The sequence below is a fragment of the Lates calcarifer genome, linkage group LG20 (genome assembly GCF_001640805.2).
Source record: "Lates calcarifer isolate ASB-BC8 linkage group LG20, TLL_Latcal_v3, whole genome shotgun sequence".
Taxonomy (NCBI): Eukaryota; Metazoa; Chordata; class Actinopteri; family Centropomidae; genus Lates; species Lates calcarifer.
The window spans coordinates 3,308,695-3,325,339 of NC_066852.1; the positions used below are offsets into that span (position 1 = coordinate 3,308,695).

Consider the following 16,645-nt stretch of genomic DNA (forward strand, 5'->3'; position numbering starts at 1 on the left):
TCATGGTCTCTAGATGATGAAGTGTAATGTTTTTTGTAATGGGTGCACAAAAATCTACAGAATGCAGTATTCTCAAGAGTGATTCACGAATGCTTCTCTACGTCTCTTCCTCAGGGGCTCAAGCCAATGGACCACAATGGGCTGTCAGACCCCTATGTCAAGTTGCACCTACTGCCCGGCGCCAGCAAGGTACGTTCCATGTTAATTAATAATAAATCTGCGGTGGATTTTTTGACTGGTACATAAAGAGAAATATTGAAACAACTAGACAGAACCAGGCTAGCTGTTTCAGCTTGCTTTCAGTTTTATGTGTCTCTGTGTTAAGCTAGGCTAACAGTGTCTTGACTACAGCTTGATATACATAATACACAAACACAAGAAATCAATTAGTGCATTTCCAAAAAAAAAAAAGATGAGCATGTCCACTCTGCTTCCAAAGACTGAAACACAGTAAAGAAACCAAGTTTTAAAAGCTGCTTGGTATCATTTTGGTTTGTAGTCTGTAGTTCCTTGCTGTCTGAGTTCTCAGGAATAATATACTGCATATTTTTCTCTGATCCCTTCTTGTAGTTTCCCCCGGCTGTCAGTAGACCCCCATGAGTAGAAGGCTAATAATCTATTTCATGATTCGGGGAGCACCACAGTGCGGATATGTCAGCGCAAAGGCTTCATCAGTGTAAACAACATTAACTGACTGACCTAATGTACCCACTCACCAACAATGTGCTTCACTTGTGAAGACCTTTCCTCTCATCATCATGCTGTGAGCAAAGCTTTGGTCTGCTCAATGTCACAAGTGGATGCACTTGAAGGGACTGTTCTGCTGTATAAGAGTCACTAAAGCTGTCATGGATCTCCAGACATCAGTCCCCAATCACCGCTTTTCAGCCAGTATGATCACATAATACATATATATATATATATATATATATATATATATATATACATATATATATATATATATATATATATATATATATATATATATACTAAAAAATGGAAATGTATCTTAAATTTTTGTATCTTAAATGAGTCACTGGTCCTTTTATATAGGAGACAGTGAATTCTTTCATTTGCTTGCGTCTGACAGCAGGCCTTGAGGTTAATTTAATCCTTTCATTAAAGTCTTCAGATCTAATATAGATCCTCTGAATGAGTGCATTCCACAAAAGCAGCTTACTGAAAGCTGAAGCTGTGTGATTATCCATCTACCTGACTCATATCTCCCTTTCTTCTAATTCCTTTTCAAACTCGTCTCATTTGTTCTTTTGTTCAGAACTTTGTTAATTGTTTCCTGCCTGGTCTTACCACAGAACTTTAGCTTTGACTTCAGACCATTTTTATGAATGTAGTTACGTCTGACAGGTCGTGTGGTTTATCATTTTTAATTAACAGAATCCAGATGTTGGTATGCTGATGTTGGCTACTGTAGCATTTAATATTAAACATATTTGCTTGTAAACATGCAAGGAATTCATTACTGTCCTGTCATGAATTCAACCATTGGAGAGCTCAAAATAAAACTAAAAACAAGGACAAGAACAATCTTGTTAGGATTCATCCTCTGGGTGCCATGAGTGTCTGTACCAAATTTCTTGGTTGAGATATTTCACCTGCCCAAAGTCAGCTTGAATTTCATATTCAGATGCATCTTCTTCCTCTTCTTTGAAAGGTTGCAGGCAGCCAAATCTGAATATGATGGATGCAGACGATTGTGTTGGTTGTTGTCATGATGAAGCAACCAATTGCCATCGCGCCAGAGTTTAGGTTGTTTGCACTGAATGTCTTCATCCCTCAGCTTTTCAAAGTCTGACCCTGGTTGACGAATTCATGGTGCACAACCCAGAGAATGTCGAAGAAAATGACAATCACACTTATGGTCGCGCTCCTGTCCTGATGCACCTTCTTCAGTGTTGGAGTCTTGGAGACAAATGTGCACCTGCGGGTGGTCAGAAAACACATGTAACAGTTCTAGATGTTGATCGCATGACGTGACGCTAAATACTGACCCACGACAGCAGAACGTCTTGATCGCACCTCGTATATGATGAAGGAAAATTCACCACAGCAATGACCATTTATCACAGAGAAACCTAATAAAAAAGACAATAAAAGAAGAATAGTGTGAATGATTCTTATAGAGGAGGCTGTGAATGCGTTTTCTTGGCTGAGAAAGTCTGGTATTATTACTGCAAACCTGTTGATTTCACACTGTGACTTATAAATCAACAGATGATGCAGCTCTGACAAACTGACTGCTCCCTGTTACATGAACATACAGTAACTGAGAGATACATGATAACAGTGTCTTCATCGCACCCCTCAGTTAATGCTCAGGCTATTCTGGATGTCTGGGTCTCTAAATAAACTGAGTCTCTTAGATCTCTGCAGACAGATGGAAACAGTCATCGTGTCTGCCATGCATATGCCATCCTTTATTGTTAGTTATGCCACTCTGCCCACTGTGAGCTCAGCCAAACAATGTGCTGGGACTTACACTGTGCAGTCTATGTACAAAAAACAGACTTTTCAGTCTCTTCATATCTGACTAAAATTAAAAATTAATTAAAATAAATTACTGACTGTTTCATGTGTGCACACACTGCTGGTGCTTTGTTGTGACACAACATGTTTTCCTGATTTCTAAAAATGGACTAATTAGTGACAATCCAGAGACAGAGTTGTGATTATTACCATGAGAATGTGTAATTAGCCATGCAGAAAGTGAGGAAGCCCGAGGCCTGATGACTGCAATGAAACAATAGCATAATAATTGTCACACAACAAATGGAATAGGCCAATAAAACAAACCAACAGTTTGCCTGCTGTTGGTTTGAATTGGACAGCTCCTTCCACTCTAATCACTCCAGTTAAAGGAGAAATCTGCCAACTGTAGACATCATCTGTGCTATCCATCCAACAGATTTGATCCAGAGTGAGATATCTCAACGGCTAGCGACCAGATTGCTTTGAATATTCATCACACCCCGAGGATGATTCAAGTGATTTGATCCTTGCAGCAAAATCAATATCATCTTTGATGATGATTTTGATGATTGCCTGACTTTGGGAAATGCTGTGTGCTCTCCATCCTGCAGAAATAAACACGAGGAAAAAGTGTTTACTTGTCGAAAATGCCATTTCTACAAACTGAGTTGCTGCCGTTTGAGGCTGAAAATTCTCTAAACCTTTGGAAGTAAATGACACATAACTAGTTGTGATTCAACACTTTATTTGTTCTAAATGGAAATTTTATTTAATTCTGCAAGAGATAATTGCTATTACCTTCACAATATTAAGTGTTATATTATTGTTTTGAATCACTGAATAAGAAATAACGCCTACCACCACCTGTAACACTCACTGATTAAGGTGCTCTTCATTTCTCGCTCGGGCAGAGATGTAAAAACAATATGAGGTTTTAAAAGGGAAGTATAAACCGGAGCTATTTTTTGATAAGGATACAGGTGCATTAACTGTGAACCTCTCTGCTTTATAAACACATTAAGATTGTCAGATTTGGCAGAGTGCCACAACAATAAAACAACGACCTTATCCTTCATTGTGTGTATGTTTTCACCTGGGCAGAGCCAGGCTAGCTGCTGCTGCTACTGATCTTCTCACACAGAAAAAGTCTCACCCTCAGCAGCTTTTTTCCTACGTGATATCATGTTTTAGATTTATGTCTGTGAAATTAAGCCTGACTAGTAGCCAGGTGCAAGTTAGATTAGACTGACAGCAGCCTAACCCAAAATCATTGCAATCTTTGTTACAGCCTGTATAATGACCCTAAAGTTCACATGGAAGAGGTGTCAGAAAGAATATAATATTATAATAGTATTAGTGATTGATTTTATTATTGGTGAACTATTCCTTAAGCTGCTGCTAAGGACCCTTCTTTACTTTCATACTCCCTTTGTTAAGGACACCGTACCACCTCTCTCTGTATCTGTAAACTTTAGCTTTAACATCATTCATGACAGATTTCTTCAAAGGCCTGAGGAGGTCAAGCACACTTTTTGTTCTCCACTACACTGAGTTTGGCTTGCTCCTCCTGCCATCTGCTTCTCCTTCCAGCTCTCACTGATAAAGTGCTACTGTAAATCTTCTGTGAATGGATGCCTTGGCGTCACAGTCAGCGCTCACATCTTCAAAACTTGTTTAAATGCCATTTCTAAGCTGATTTAAATATACTTTTAAAACTTTATAAACAGCATCCAATAATTCTTACAAAGTTTTTTGGTCTTCAGGGAAAGCCTGGTTTCTGCACTCTACTTATTTGTCATTATTTGTCATTCACAGTGTGACCGGTGTCATATCCTTTTTCTAGTGAGGATTTCCTTTCTTTATTTGTCCTGCTATGGTGACTGTTACTGCCAATGCCAACTACCCAGCTCCTTCCAGCTTAGTTTAGAGAGTAGCAGAGCAGACATGAATTTCTATGAAAATGTCATGGATTATTTGACTGGTACAGTGAAATAAAACTCTCCACGCGGGCATGTTGCCTCTAAGATTTGTCTCCTGTCTCAGTGGGAGGCCTCACTGACGCCTTTGCATATTCCTGCCACTAAAACAAGACGCCATCACCTCCCCTGCTCTGATATCCTCTCAGCTTGCTCTCAAAATAATCATTAGGCTCGGTCTAAGAGCCTCATTAAGACCCACTAAAGAGGTCATAAGTTCTGCTTGCACTCTAATCAGAAGTGAAGTTTCACGCTCTGCTGCAAAGCCAGATCATAGTTTCATTCCCTTTAGACCACAATCAAACACAATGAAATGCCTGTAATTATTCCAGATTAAACTGTCGATTGCTGTCAGGGATTAAATACTGTAAAATGCTAATGTTTTCACAGGAGCACAAGGTGATGATACACTGGGTACAGCTAATATTTAAACCATTTATACCTTCATACTTGTAATATTGAATTTCTAAAAAAAGAAGATACAGGCAGGAGTTACACACTCAGCAGCTGATGAAATTGAATTTCATTGTTTGACTTGATTGTTTTTAAAAACCTACCACTTGTCTAAGAAATCAATCAGTTAAGGGAGAATGAAATTGAATCCTCATGAGCTAGACCCCAGCGTTCTTTATTGCATATTGTATTTTGTATTACATAGCAAACCACAATAAAAGCAATGTTTGAGGAGGCAGGAATAAAACAGGGAGTCAGTGCTGAAATGATTCACTTGCATCCACAGAGACACCGAACACGTCTTTGTTCGATAGATGCCTTTGAAATGAAGTCTGTGATTTTTTGTTGTGGAAACTGAACAGTTTTAACAGTGCCCAGTTAACACAGCTGTATAAAATCCTCTGTGGTCGTAGGGTTGTCTTGTTTTGGCTTCGGAAACAACAGATTTCAGAGAACAGCTCCACTGTCTTGTCGTTAAAACAGATCATTTTGACTTGACTAGTTTTATAGATCAAATAACAGAGATACAATTAGGCAGATGCAGGTGTCGCAGTCTTAAAGCAGCAGTTTTAGGCTGGTTAAGTTAGCGACGCTGATGAAGAACCTGTTGTGTTTTAAACTGGGTCACTGAACAAACTGGAGTGTGTGCGCCGGCAGCCCGTTGGTTCTCCCTCCTACGCAGCTGTGCATTTTTGCCTCACCACCTTTCTCGCCATGTCCTTCAGGTACGGGAGCTTTTTATACTAAAGTTAGAGCACATTTAAACCCAGATGTCCGTGCAAAAATACTGCTAATACTTTTGAGCCTCTGCAGCAGAAATGACACCAGTTGCTCGCTTGTAGTGAGCAGGTGGTGGTGGTGAATTATTTCCCTTGTAATGCATGGTAATAACACGTGTAGATGGGGAAACTCCCTCTTTACTGCACATTCACTCCTTATCTGTCTAATTCACTGCTTCCAGTTAAAGCCAGCAGCCTGTCACTCTGAGAGAGGATCTGAACCAGGCTTTGTAACCCTTTAATTAAATACCTGTTGCAGTGCACCTTCACGTCAACCTGCTGCATTGTGACTTATTGACGTCCCTGCCCACAACTTTTCTTACTTTCATCTGACTACATTGTAATTCAACCGATCACTCCTTCTGCTTTCACCATCCTGCCAACAATCCACTTAGTAACTGCCAAGAAGTGCTTTCAAAATAACCAAGGTGTCCTCTCCCAGCAGTCGGGAACACCTTGACCTTCATATAGTGGATGGGAACACTGCTGTAGACAGTGATGAAGTAGCTAAATGGACAGGTACAATATCACACGTTGACTTATTTATGGAAAAATCGCATTACTAACAAGAGGAATCTCATGTTTTATGTCAGTGCTCTCTGCTCCCATACAGGAGAAGGCTTTTAATATTCACCACAGCAAAACTGCTTGGTAATTGACTTGTGCAGTAATCTCATACTCCTGTACAGTATATGCCCACAGGCATTTACAGTAAACGCCATAGCAGAACATTTAACCTCTTTGAATTGCTGCAAAAATCAGAAATTAGGATACACAACTATTATATGGTATATTAATGTTTAGAGAGACAAATTCAGAGACAATTCACTGGAGTAGCTTGGCTAAATAAACAGGTAAACTGAGGAAATATTTGAAATAATCAGAAAATATTAAAAGTTTGTGAGATGCTAGTCTTGACAGAATTCAGACTTATGACATACTGATTGGAGTCCACAGAGTTACTGTCACTTCAGAGATGTTTTACGTCGAGGAGCTCAAAAACCTAGAAAAAACTTGTAATGTAGGACAGAAAGATGAGAGAAAAGACATGAATAATTAATGCAAAGCATGCGAGATTCAAATTTAGCAATTTAATTAAATTATAGAATAAAATATGTTATTTGCATTTTTATACAAAGTGTTATCAGCCTTTAAAACATGATTTTGAACACTCTGTGTGTGTGTGTGTGTGTGTGTGTGTGTGTGTGTGTGTGTGTGTGTGTGTGTTCAGTGCCCCTCCTGTGGGAAACGACCACTGATTATGGGAGAAACAATCAGCGAGAGGCTTATTACATGGAAGCCTGCCATCAGACTTGCAAATAATCACACCAGCTAATTGATTGAATTCAACAGAATCACATGTCCTCACCCATGACTCACAAAACAGTATCATCATCCTCATCTTGTTGTGTTTGTGCTCAGAGGATTTCCCCGCATAATATTCCACTGATAAAAACCGGTGTGGCTTGTCACAGTAATTTTCATCACCTCGCTAGATTGTAGGTGATGCAAATCTGACAGAGTAAGGCAGTGAAATGCTACAAAACAGTCTGGTGTCTACTTTGATATTTATTGATGCAATTCTTGCTAATCAAGCCACTCAGTGACTTTTTGTTTGATAAACACAGGAGGGATCCTGTTCAGTAACACTGCCTTCATCTGGAGAGTACATCCTGATCTTATTTCAACTCTTCATTTCATCGGCATGAGCAGGTCTAAACCCAGAGGAGGAAACCTTGACCTAGTTCTCAAAAAAGAGACTCTTATTATCTAATTGTTATTTAATGTGTTGTGATAAATTTGTAGTTTAAGCTTGAGTTACTTTTTCCTTTCAACACAGTTGTGTTTAGCATTGAACTCCTGTAACATTGTCAAACTAATTACAGGCTGTTTTTTCTAACAATAAACACAGCTAGCCTGGCTTTGTGCAAAATTTAAATAAATGTCTTTTATGAAGCGTTATGTACTGTAATTAATTTTTTACGGTGACGAAGCTGAGCTCTTGTTCTCACTTGTTGTCCAGAAATAAAAGCGAAACCTTTGTTCATCCGACCCGTGCTTGAACGCCGCACAGAAATGTTGCTTGGATGGCTGAAGAACAGATTTCTGATTTTACATGTATATTTATGTGTGGTGTAAACAAAGAGACACATCATGCAAATAAGCCACTTTCAGCAATGTTGGTAGGACAGAGTCAGATTAGCTGTTTCCCAGCTTCTGTACTTAACAGACAGACATGAGACTGGTATCAATCTTCTCATCACAGGGGACACGTACGATAGGATCCTCTAAAGTGCCAATTTAGAAAAATGTCTTTTGTTTGGATGCTGTCTGATCCTCCTATTTGAACTAACTTATTCTGTATTTTAGGTTTCTGTTGTATCCTATAAATCTAGAAGTACGCTGTTTGTGATATTGTATATGTATATAAATTATAAATGCCCTAAATTATGCTGATAACTCCTGAACCTGGGCCTTATTTTCCTTGTTTTTGTAAATGATTGACGGGAACAAACTCCTGTGTTCTGCTCAGTAAAATTACTGTTTCTGTCAATGGAGTCAGGTTGCAATAAATAGCGATTTCTGGTTACACAAAAGGGATCTTACTCTTTATTAATAAGGTCTATCCACACTTCTAATAACAATCTGAGTCTGTCAGTGGCAAAAACACACACTTTAGTGGACATAGTTTGACATGGTCAAACTCCCAGCCTCAGCTGGACTGCATTGCAGCAGCTGTTTGCAGTGGCCAGGTACGCTGCTCAATGCTGCAAAGATTTTTCTCCCTATCAATCATTTACACCCAAAAAAAACTTATCCTCTAAAGTATTAATGGTCTTGCGTGTATGTGATTTCACTCCAGCTTATGGCTTGAGTGTAAAGATGTTTTTATTTTCAGACTGAGAATTAAAAGTTCTGACTGAAACGCTGTTTTCTTAAAAAATGTTGTGTTGACAGAAACAGACTGAGCGAGAGCTGAGCCATTGTAACTATCTTTTAACTTCAGAGTATTCAGCACATTGTAGTCAGTGTTTTTCATTCACTTCCTGCGTTGCTTTGATAATGCCTGTCACTGGTAAATGCAGTCTCGTGTTTATTTTTCATCCCCCGGCAGCATTCAATATGCAGCAGTGAGCTCGTGTTTGCACGCGTGCCACCAGACGTCAATGCATTGACAAATTTTCACCAGGGCAGGGAGGCTTTGTACATTTTCAAGGATGTTTATATAATTTCTGGCAGCATTTCAATGAGACTGACACCTGAGGGATGAGCTCAACGGAGCTGTCAGAGCGAGACAGTAGTTAGTCAATTATAATGTTCAATTCTGTTCAATGGCCGACTTCTCTCTTTGTCTTTCAGGCCAATAAACTTAGAACCAAGACCCTGCACAACACACTCAACCCTGTCTGGAGCGAGACCCTGACCTACTACGGCATCACTGATGAGGATATGGTCCGCAAAACACTCAGGTACTGTTAACTCATACACTCTTAAAGAGAGGAAGAAAGAAGGGTAAAGGAGAGGAAAATAAAAGGAGAGGAATGGCTGAAAAGGGAAGAAAATAGGGAGGTAATGAAAGCGATGGGAGGAAAAAGAATGGAGAGGAAGAAGGGGGTGTTGAGAGGGAAATGACGGGAATAGAGGAGAATGAAAGAGTAAAAGGAAACAAATGGAAGAAATAGAGGAAAGAAAAAGAAGGAAGCAAATGGAGGAGGTGAAACTAAGGGTGAAAGGAGGAAAAAAAAGAAAATTATTAAGAATTAATAAAGGCAACAGAAGACAAGGAAGGGAGCAGAGGAAAGAAAGAGGGAAGGTAGAGAGAAAATGAAGGAAATAAGGTGGAATGAAAGGAAAGAAATGGAGGAAAAGAAAAAGAAAGGAAGCAAATGAGAAAAGGTGAAACTAAGGGAAGAAAAGAAAATAGGGGATGTAATGAAAGCAATGGAAGGGAAGGACGAAAGGAAGAGCAGGAAAGGAGGGAAGGGAGGTGGAGGAATGAAAGGCGAAAAGGAAAAAGGATGGAAGAAATAATTTGAGCAATTTAAGCAAAGGAAAAAAGAGGAAAGGAAATATCAGGAGTAGACAAAGAAGAAAGAAAGAAAATGAAGTCAAGAGAAAGAGATACCAAAAGGAAAAGAACAAAGAAAGGAAGAGAGACAGGAGAGAAAAGAGGGAAGGAAAAGAAATAGAAGAGAAAGAAGAGAAAATGTTTATCCGGACGGTCACTGTCATGGAGCAGTGATGTTTGTCTGAGGTAAATCACTCCCTCTGTTTGGCCACGGCCGTTTCAGAGATGACGCTGATGTTGTTATTTAACCTTTGTTTTCCTTTTCACTACAATCTATGACGCGCGTTTCTGTGCCAGGGTGAAACCTGAACGTGTGATAGCCCCCGATCAGAATAACAGCCGGGAAACCCTTTGTTTGTGTAATCTCCAAACAGCACTTCTGTTTGGGTGAGACAGCTTCCTGTTTTGTTGGTTATTTGTGTTTCACTACAACACCTGAGAATAGATTAAAACCTGGAACAGAAACACTGTTATGCAATGGAGGTGTTACTTCACTGTTCTTTGCTCCTTTATTTTTACCAAAGTGTTAACACAGTGCAATCAAGTGGTGGAAGTAGGTTATGTAATCATATGCATAATCATTTTAGTAGCTACAACATACATCCCAGTGATAGGTGGGCTGTATTCAGTGGAGGATTTTGCTTTGCTTTAGTTTTCTGTTTGCCCCTGAAGCATCACAGTAACTACTCTGTGTTTGTGAGTAGTGTTTCTGTGTCTTTGTGACACTGTTACTGTGGGAAAACAGGTGGCAACAAATGGTACTGACTGGCTGTAGGGGGTCATCTGTCAGCAGTCAGTCCACCGCTTTGGTCCAGACCAGTGACAGTATGTAAAGATGGACGACACATCTCTACTTCCACCCACACGAGCTGCCATCTTGAGCTGGTGATATCATTTGGAGTCAGAGTCGGCACAGTAGGGATCGGGTGGTGGGAGCCACTGTATCGAGCTCCCATTGGTACATCCACCAACCAATCATGACTCAGTCTCAGCTGTCAATCATGACATTTCACACTGTTTGTTTTTTTTTTTTTTTTACAGTCATAAGTCCAGGCTGAAATAAATATTCCAACAGCTATCAGATGGACTTCCATGAAATTTTATACAGACATTCATGGTCCCCAGAGGATCACATTTGTGGTTTTATGTAAAATTTCTCAACAAATTTTGTACAGACATTCTTATGAGGAGTTTAGAAACTTTGAACTTCATCAGGACAAAACTTAATCCTTGGTTTATGATCTAATATGTGCAAAAATAACACTTCCTTTCCTCTACTGAAGTTAGCATGCTAACCAGCGACTTTCTGATAGCAACTCACTATAGCTGCCCTGAAGAAGGAACCCTGCTTACAGTATTCTAACCTCTTATATTGTAAATACGACGATCACTGAAGCTCTTGGCAAGAAACCACGTTCCCTGGCAGAGAAAACTTACAGATAGCTCCTTTAAATATGAAATAGTGAACAAAGCCCCCTTGTGTTAAGCCTCTTAGCATTGTTCAACACTGTTGTATCGTGGGGTTTAATGTACTTTTCAAGAAGCTCTTTCTTTCCTCTGCTGCCAAATTCAATGTTCGTCCATCTAATTTGCATTTTAAGCTTTATTGGATTAATGGCAGACGAACGCACAAGTGCTCATCAAATAATCAGAAAACACTCTGATAATAATCTAATGAAAAATAATTATTTAGAATCTGATCATCAGTTCTTCAACATTCAAACTAATTTTAAAAACGATTTTCCAACACATTATGAGTCGGTGAAGCACAGTTACTGACTGTTATCAATGCTCTGCAACTCTTTTACTTATTTCTACTTTTTTTCAGTGTGTGTTGCAGAGCTGCAAAAATGATGATTGTGCTGCCACTGCACTGAGCGTCAAATCAGCAGTGAATGTCTGTACTCTTTAGGTGTGATCTGATGGACACCACATTAACCATTTCTCAGAGACAGCAGACTGTGAGAGAGGACTGCACGTTTCCAAACAACACGGCTCATTTCTTTTTGTAAATTGAAATTTGAATTCAGCAGCACCTGTCCATGAAGCAGATGATAGTTATTTTTGAGTTTCATTGTGATTCTGATTTCCCCACATCCCCCTACAAGCTTATTACTTGGCACCCCATGGTATAAGTAATATGCCATGGGGTGCACAAAGGCGGCATGTTTTCCTCCATATGTCGGGCGATTATGCAGCGAAAAGCACTTGAAACAAACAGTAATCCACTACATGAGCTCAGTGTGGTCATGAGTGTGAATCATGTCATGTCGGGGCTGTGGGCGCTTGAAGACATACGTCCGCTGAGAGCAGCGTTGTTCCCCCGCCAATAATTGACTTTCATTATAAATTTAATGAAATGGCGGAGAGGAATATGGATCTCCAGTCTGGAAAGTAAAACCCGGAGCTCAGAGTACGGCGTGTGCGCCTTTGTCCTCTGTGGTTTTGAATTGAGAGCTGCTTTTCAGTCCACCATCAATCATTATCTTTTCTTAGCAGTTATACTGTGTAATATAATGAATCTCTCTTTATTGATTGCAGAATACACTAGCAAATATACACTAATGTTTGCAAAAGGATGTTGTCGTGCGTTGAAAAGAGGATGTGTGTTTACGCGTTCTGTGGGAAGAGAAAATGGGCACGTCATACAAATCAGTAAACAGGCTGAATGTACCATGCACCACAGCACAATTCAGTTCAAGCTGCACTAATTGAGTAAATAAGATGATCACAACAAGGTACTGTATGTTCAAGCTGAAGTCATGATTTGGTTTTAAATTATAATTTAAGTCATTTGTCTCTCAGCTTCCTCTCATCAGTCTCTCCTTTCATTTTAGTATCTTTGAGTCTTTTGATCCGCACATGGCTGCAGTGCCTCCTAAATCTTAATTATCCCGTCATTTTCTGTCATACTCAGTGAGTCCTCTCTGCACAACTGCTGGGGTTTTACCTCAGTGCTCCGAGGACCAGAGGTCTTAGAGAGTCAGTGGGAGCAGCTTTGTAGTGAAGTGAAGATTTTGGTGAGAGCTGAATCCCCGTGATGGAGGATGATGGGCTCCAGGTGGAAAATGACTGTTTTTTACGGTGTTAAAACCTCCTCTCAGCAACAAAACCTTCACCTTAGCCTCGCTTCATTCATGTCCTCCGCCAACCGCTCTGTTCTTCTCCTCTCAGGATTTCAGTGTGTGATGAGGACAAATTCCGCCACAACGAGTTCATCGGGGAAACGAGAATCCCCCTCAAGAAGCTGAAGCCCAACCAAATCAAAAACTTCAACAACTGCCTGGAGAAACAGTTACCTGTAAGTCCACTGAGCCAGCACACACGCTTGTGGCTGAAAGATTTGATGCCGTGTTTTTGTGTTGTTGTTGTTTTGTTTTTTTACTGAATGATTAAAATGTCAGGGACAGTGATAGTATAAGTTTAATACTTTGAATTTATTACTATTATCTACTTTTTCAAAAAATGAAGTTCCACTCTGCAACAGTTGATTTTATCTTTGCTGCGTACTCTCCTCCTTACTATACTTTACAGAACTATTCATTACTGTACTCCAGTATATATACCATACAATACTGTTTTATACTGCACTATATCAAGGATTATACTACACTATACTAGACTCCAGCAGCTACTTGAGCATGGGGGTGGCCTCTGTGAATAATGCAATCACTGCACTACACTGATGTTTTTTAAGGAAAAAGTGAAATATTACATCGATATATTATCCAGCACTTGAGGCACCTTTGGCAGCGAGTATGGGTTTGGTGCGACGAGCTTCAGTGAAATAGTTTTCACGAGAACAGCATGTTTCTGTGATCTTTAGAATTAAATAATTTAATTCAGATGATTAAAGGTTTGGTTTTTCCCAGTAGTTGTGTTACAACAATAACCAATACAAATTTAGAGCCGAAGGAGAAGTTAAGTCTTGCTTAGGATTAGTATAGGTTTTCTGTATTGTAGGCTACATGTTGGTAATTACCAAGAAGAAACAACAGTATCCATAAGGATTTAATTTAAACCACATGACAGATCAGAGCTTTGGGTTTGGAGCCTGTGAGTGTGGTGCAGGAGTGGATTATGTGTTTTGAGAGCATGGGAGTGGAGTGGAGTGTCGTTGAACTGTGATTGAATATCCTTTTCAAAGTGCCTACACAGTTTATGGTTTAAAAAGAATAATACAGTGTCATTCTGGACCATCCATGTTCGGAGTATAGAGCACTGCCTTGTGTTTGGAGAGACAAATTCCTGTTGCTCTTCTCATATGCTTTGTTCTCTATGTGGGAGTGTGAAATGGCATCCAAAAATACAAAATATGCTCGTGCAAAACTGGTATCAAACCGCCACGGTGCATTCACCATGCTAGGCCCTGATTTTGTCAAGGTTTATTTAATAAAAGTACATGCTACGCTTTCAGAATGACCATATTTGAAATGTGTGTGGAGTCTATCATCTGTCATACAATGATTACAGAGTGACAGTGCCAGCAGAAATCACAGTCATAGTCTCACAGTCCCGATCTTGATATTTTTTTGTGTGTGTGTATAAAATCATAGTGGGACTAGTGGGTAAAGCAGTTTACAATTTGCAAACTTTTGACATATGACTCACAAGTGTTTTCATAGTATTTTCACGCCATGAAAAGCTCATCCTGACAGTGGATTACATGATGTTTATGGCTGCGTATGTACCTTCACTGTGACTAAATGTGAAAATGATTCAGAAAATTGAAGCTAGAACCTGCTTGACACCACTGCCCGCTGCTTTTCAACAGGTATCTACAGCATGGATTCACTCTACATACACTATACATGCTCTTTAATTCTTAAATGGCTTCTTCCTTTTAGTGAGAATAAAACCGGAGGGCGTTTCAGCAGATCTGGTAGCTCAGAACCATTGCAGCATGCAGTGGCTTTTAGTGTAGCTGTAGAGCAGATGTCTGTGTCAAACTCAATAACTGTTTTTTTCCAGGGTCGTCTGTTCTATTTCAGTAAAGTTGTTTTGCTATTTTGGACCACCCTGTCATATGTCTCACCCCTAGCACGGGAGATTTAAAGCACAGTTTTCACTCAAAAATGCTTCAAGGCAAAGCGAAGCTGTGAGCGTTGCTGGTTACAGAGAGCTCAAGGCAGGAAGCATTTCTGCTCTGCTTGCTCTTGAAGTAGCGGATAAGGAGTTTTCAGCCTGAACACAGGATGTTGTTTAGCCGTGCTGGAGAGAATAGAGCACCGACCATTTAATCATCTCGTCCAGCAGCTAGCAGTGCCTGTCTTATTGATGGCTTTGGCCTGACAGTGGAGCATTTTGACTTGGCTTGTTCAGCTCATAAACAAGTCAGCCAGCCAGTGGACCTGTGGATTGGACCCGTCACAGGCTGAAATATAGTTAAAGAAACACAGAAAACAATGTTTAGATGTAACCTAAAGAGCCTGAAAACATTTTGGGAATTTATAGACGAGGACCCACGTATGTGCAGTAAACATGTGCCTAAAGGGACAAAACTATTCAGGCTAGTCAAGATAGTGCCCACCGACTTAAAGGCTTTTGAAAGACAGAGGAGCTGTTCGTATGTTTTGGTAATCCCAAGGTGACTGGACAGCTGCGTCCTTGCTAGCATTGTGACCACTCACCCATTTCCATCTAATGGATGCATCTGCCAGCCTCGGCTCTGGATCTGCCCCCAGCACTGGCACCAGCAAGACAGCAAGAAGGGCCTGAACAGTGTAAGAGCCAGTAGCCTTATCTGGCAATGAATCTTGGCTCAGTGTCTCCGTGCAATGCATTTCTCTATTCCCTCGGCTCAGTTGGACAATGAAAGGCTTAACTGTAAGAGAAGGCCGCAAATTTTTCACTCACCCTGTTGCCATTTTTGGAAAATGGCCGCTTTAATTCCTCCTTTTGGACGACGCTGTGTCTCATTACAGCGTAAGAAAGGAAATGTTTAAAAACTGTTGCTTTGCCTTAGAGCTGAATAGTTAAAAAAGGTTGTGGTGGTGGGAGGAAGGGTGATGATGTCGGTCTGTTTAAAACCTCCACAGAAACATATGTTCACAAGTAATGAAACTGTGCAAGTATGGGCATTTATGACCCCCAGAGGATGATATTTAATGATAATGATTACCCCTGAGCTTCTGTTTAGCAGGTCAAAATCTTCTCCTGAATAGGCCACAGAGACCTGGGGCCGTCAAAGTGAAGCAAGTGAAAGATCAAGTTCTTTCCTCTGCAGAAAAAAGTGGGAGGTTGTTTTCACACTAAACCTGTGATAATTGTTTTTTTGGCCACTTGGGAGCAGCAGAAATGAGCTATAAACACAACATTAACACATCATTACCTCACAAAGCTTTTGTGTGCAAATATGTTAGCAAACAATTTACACATCCAGCATCATTAGCATTCATCTGTTGAGTTGTCAAGTCAAGTCAATTTTATTTATATATAGCGCCAATTCACAACAGAAGTTATCTTGAGGCAGTTTTCATAAAGAGCAGGTCTAGACCGTACTCTTTATCTTAGAGACCCAACAGATCCCACCAGGGAAAAACAACATTACAAAATACACAGCCTATGTCCAGATGTAAGTAATAGTAATAATAATAATGATAGCTATAGGAATAATAATGACAGAACAGTGAAACATGGATGGCAGTAACAATACCATTAACACTAATAAAGTTTAAATGTTGTGGTTCTGTCAGTGTCCTCTGACTCACGAGGGAAATATCTGCCTTATTAGATCTTAAATGCTTCGGGATGTTCACCAGCCAGTTTCTAACTGTCTGCCGTTAGATGTTGGGCAGGTGGCATACTGTAGGTCACAGAAAACAGCTGCCTGCTACAGCTGAAAGTCACAGATTGGAGCAGTGAGAAAGAATTAAAATCAG

The 16,645-nt window shown here is 40.0% G+C and overlaps 1 protein-coding gene across 1 annotated transcript in view; it reads left to right on the plus strand.

Moving 5' to 3' along the window:
* Window positions 1-16,645, plus strand: part of doc2b (double C2-like domains, beta) — a 106,858-nt gene that overhangs the window by 75,135 nt on the left and 15,078 nt on the right. Inside the window, exons 4-6 of the mRNA XM_018693783.2 lie at window positions 115-189; window positions 9,056-9,165; window positions 12,939-13,065. Coding sequence (XP_018549299.1) covers window positions 115-189; window positions 9,056-9,165; window positions 12,939-13,065 — 312 coding nt within the window. The remainder of the gene's footprint in view (window positions 1-114; window positions 190-9,055; window positions 9,166-12,938; window positions 13,066-16,645) is intronic.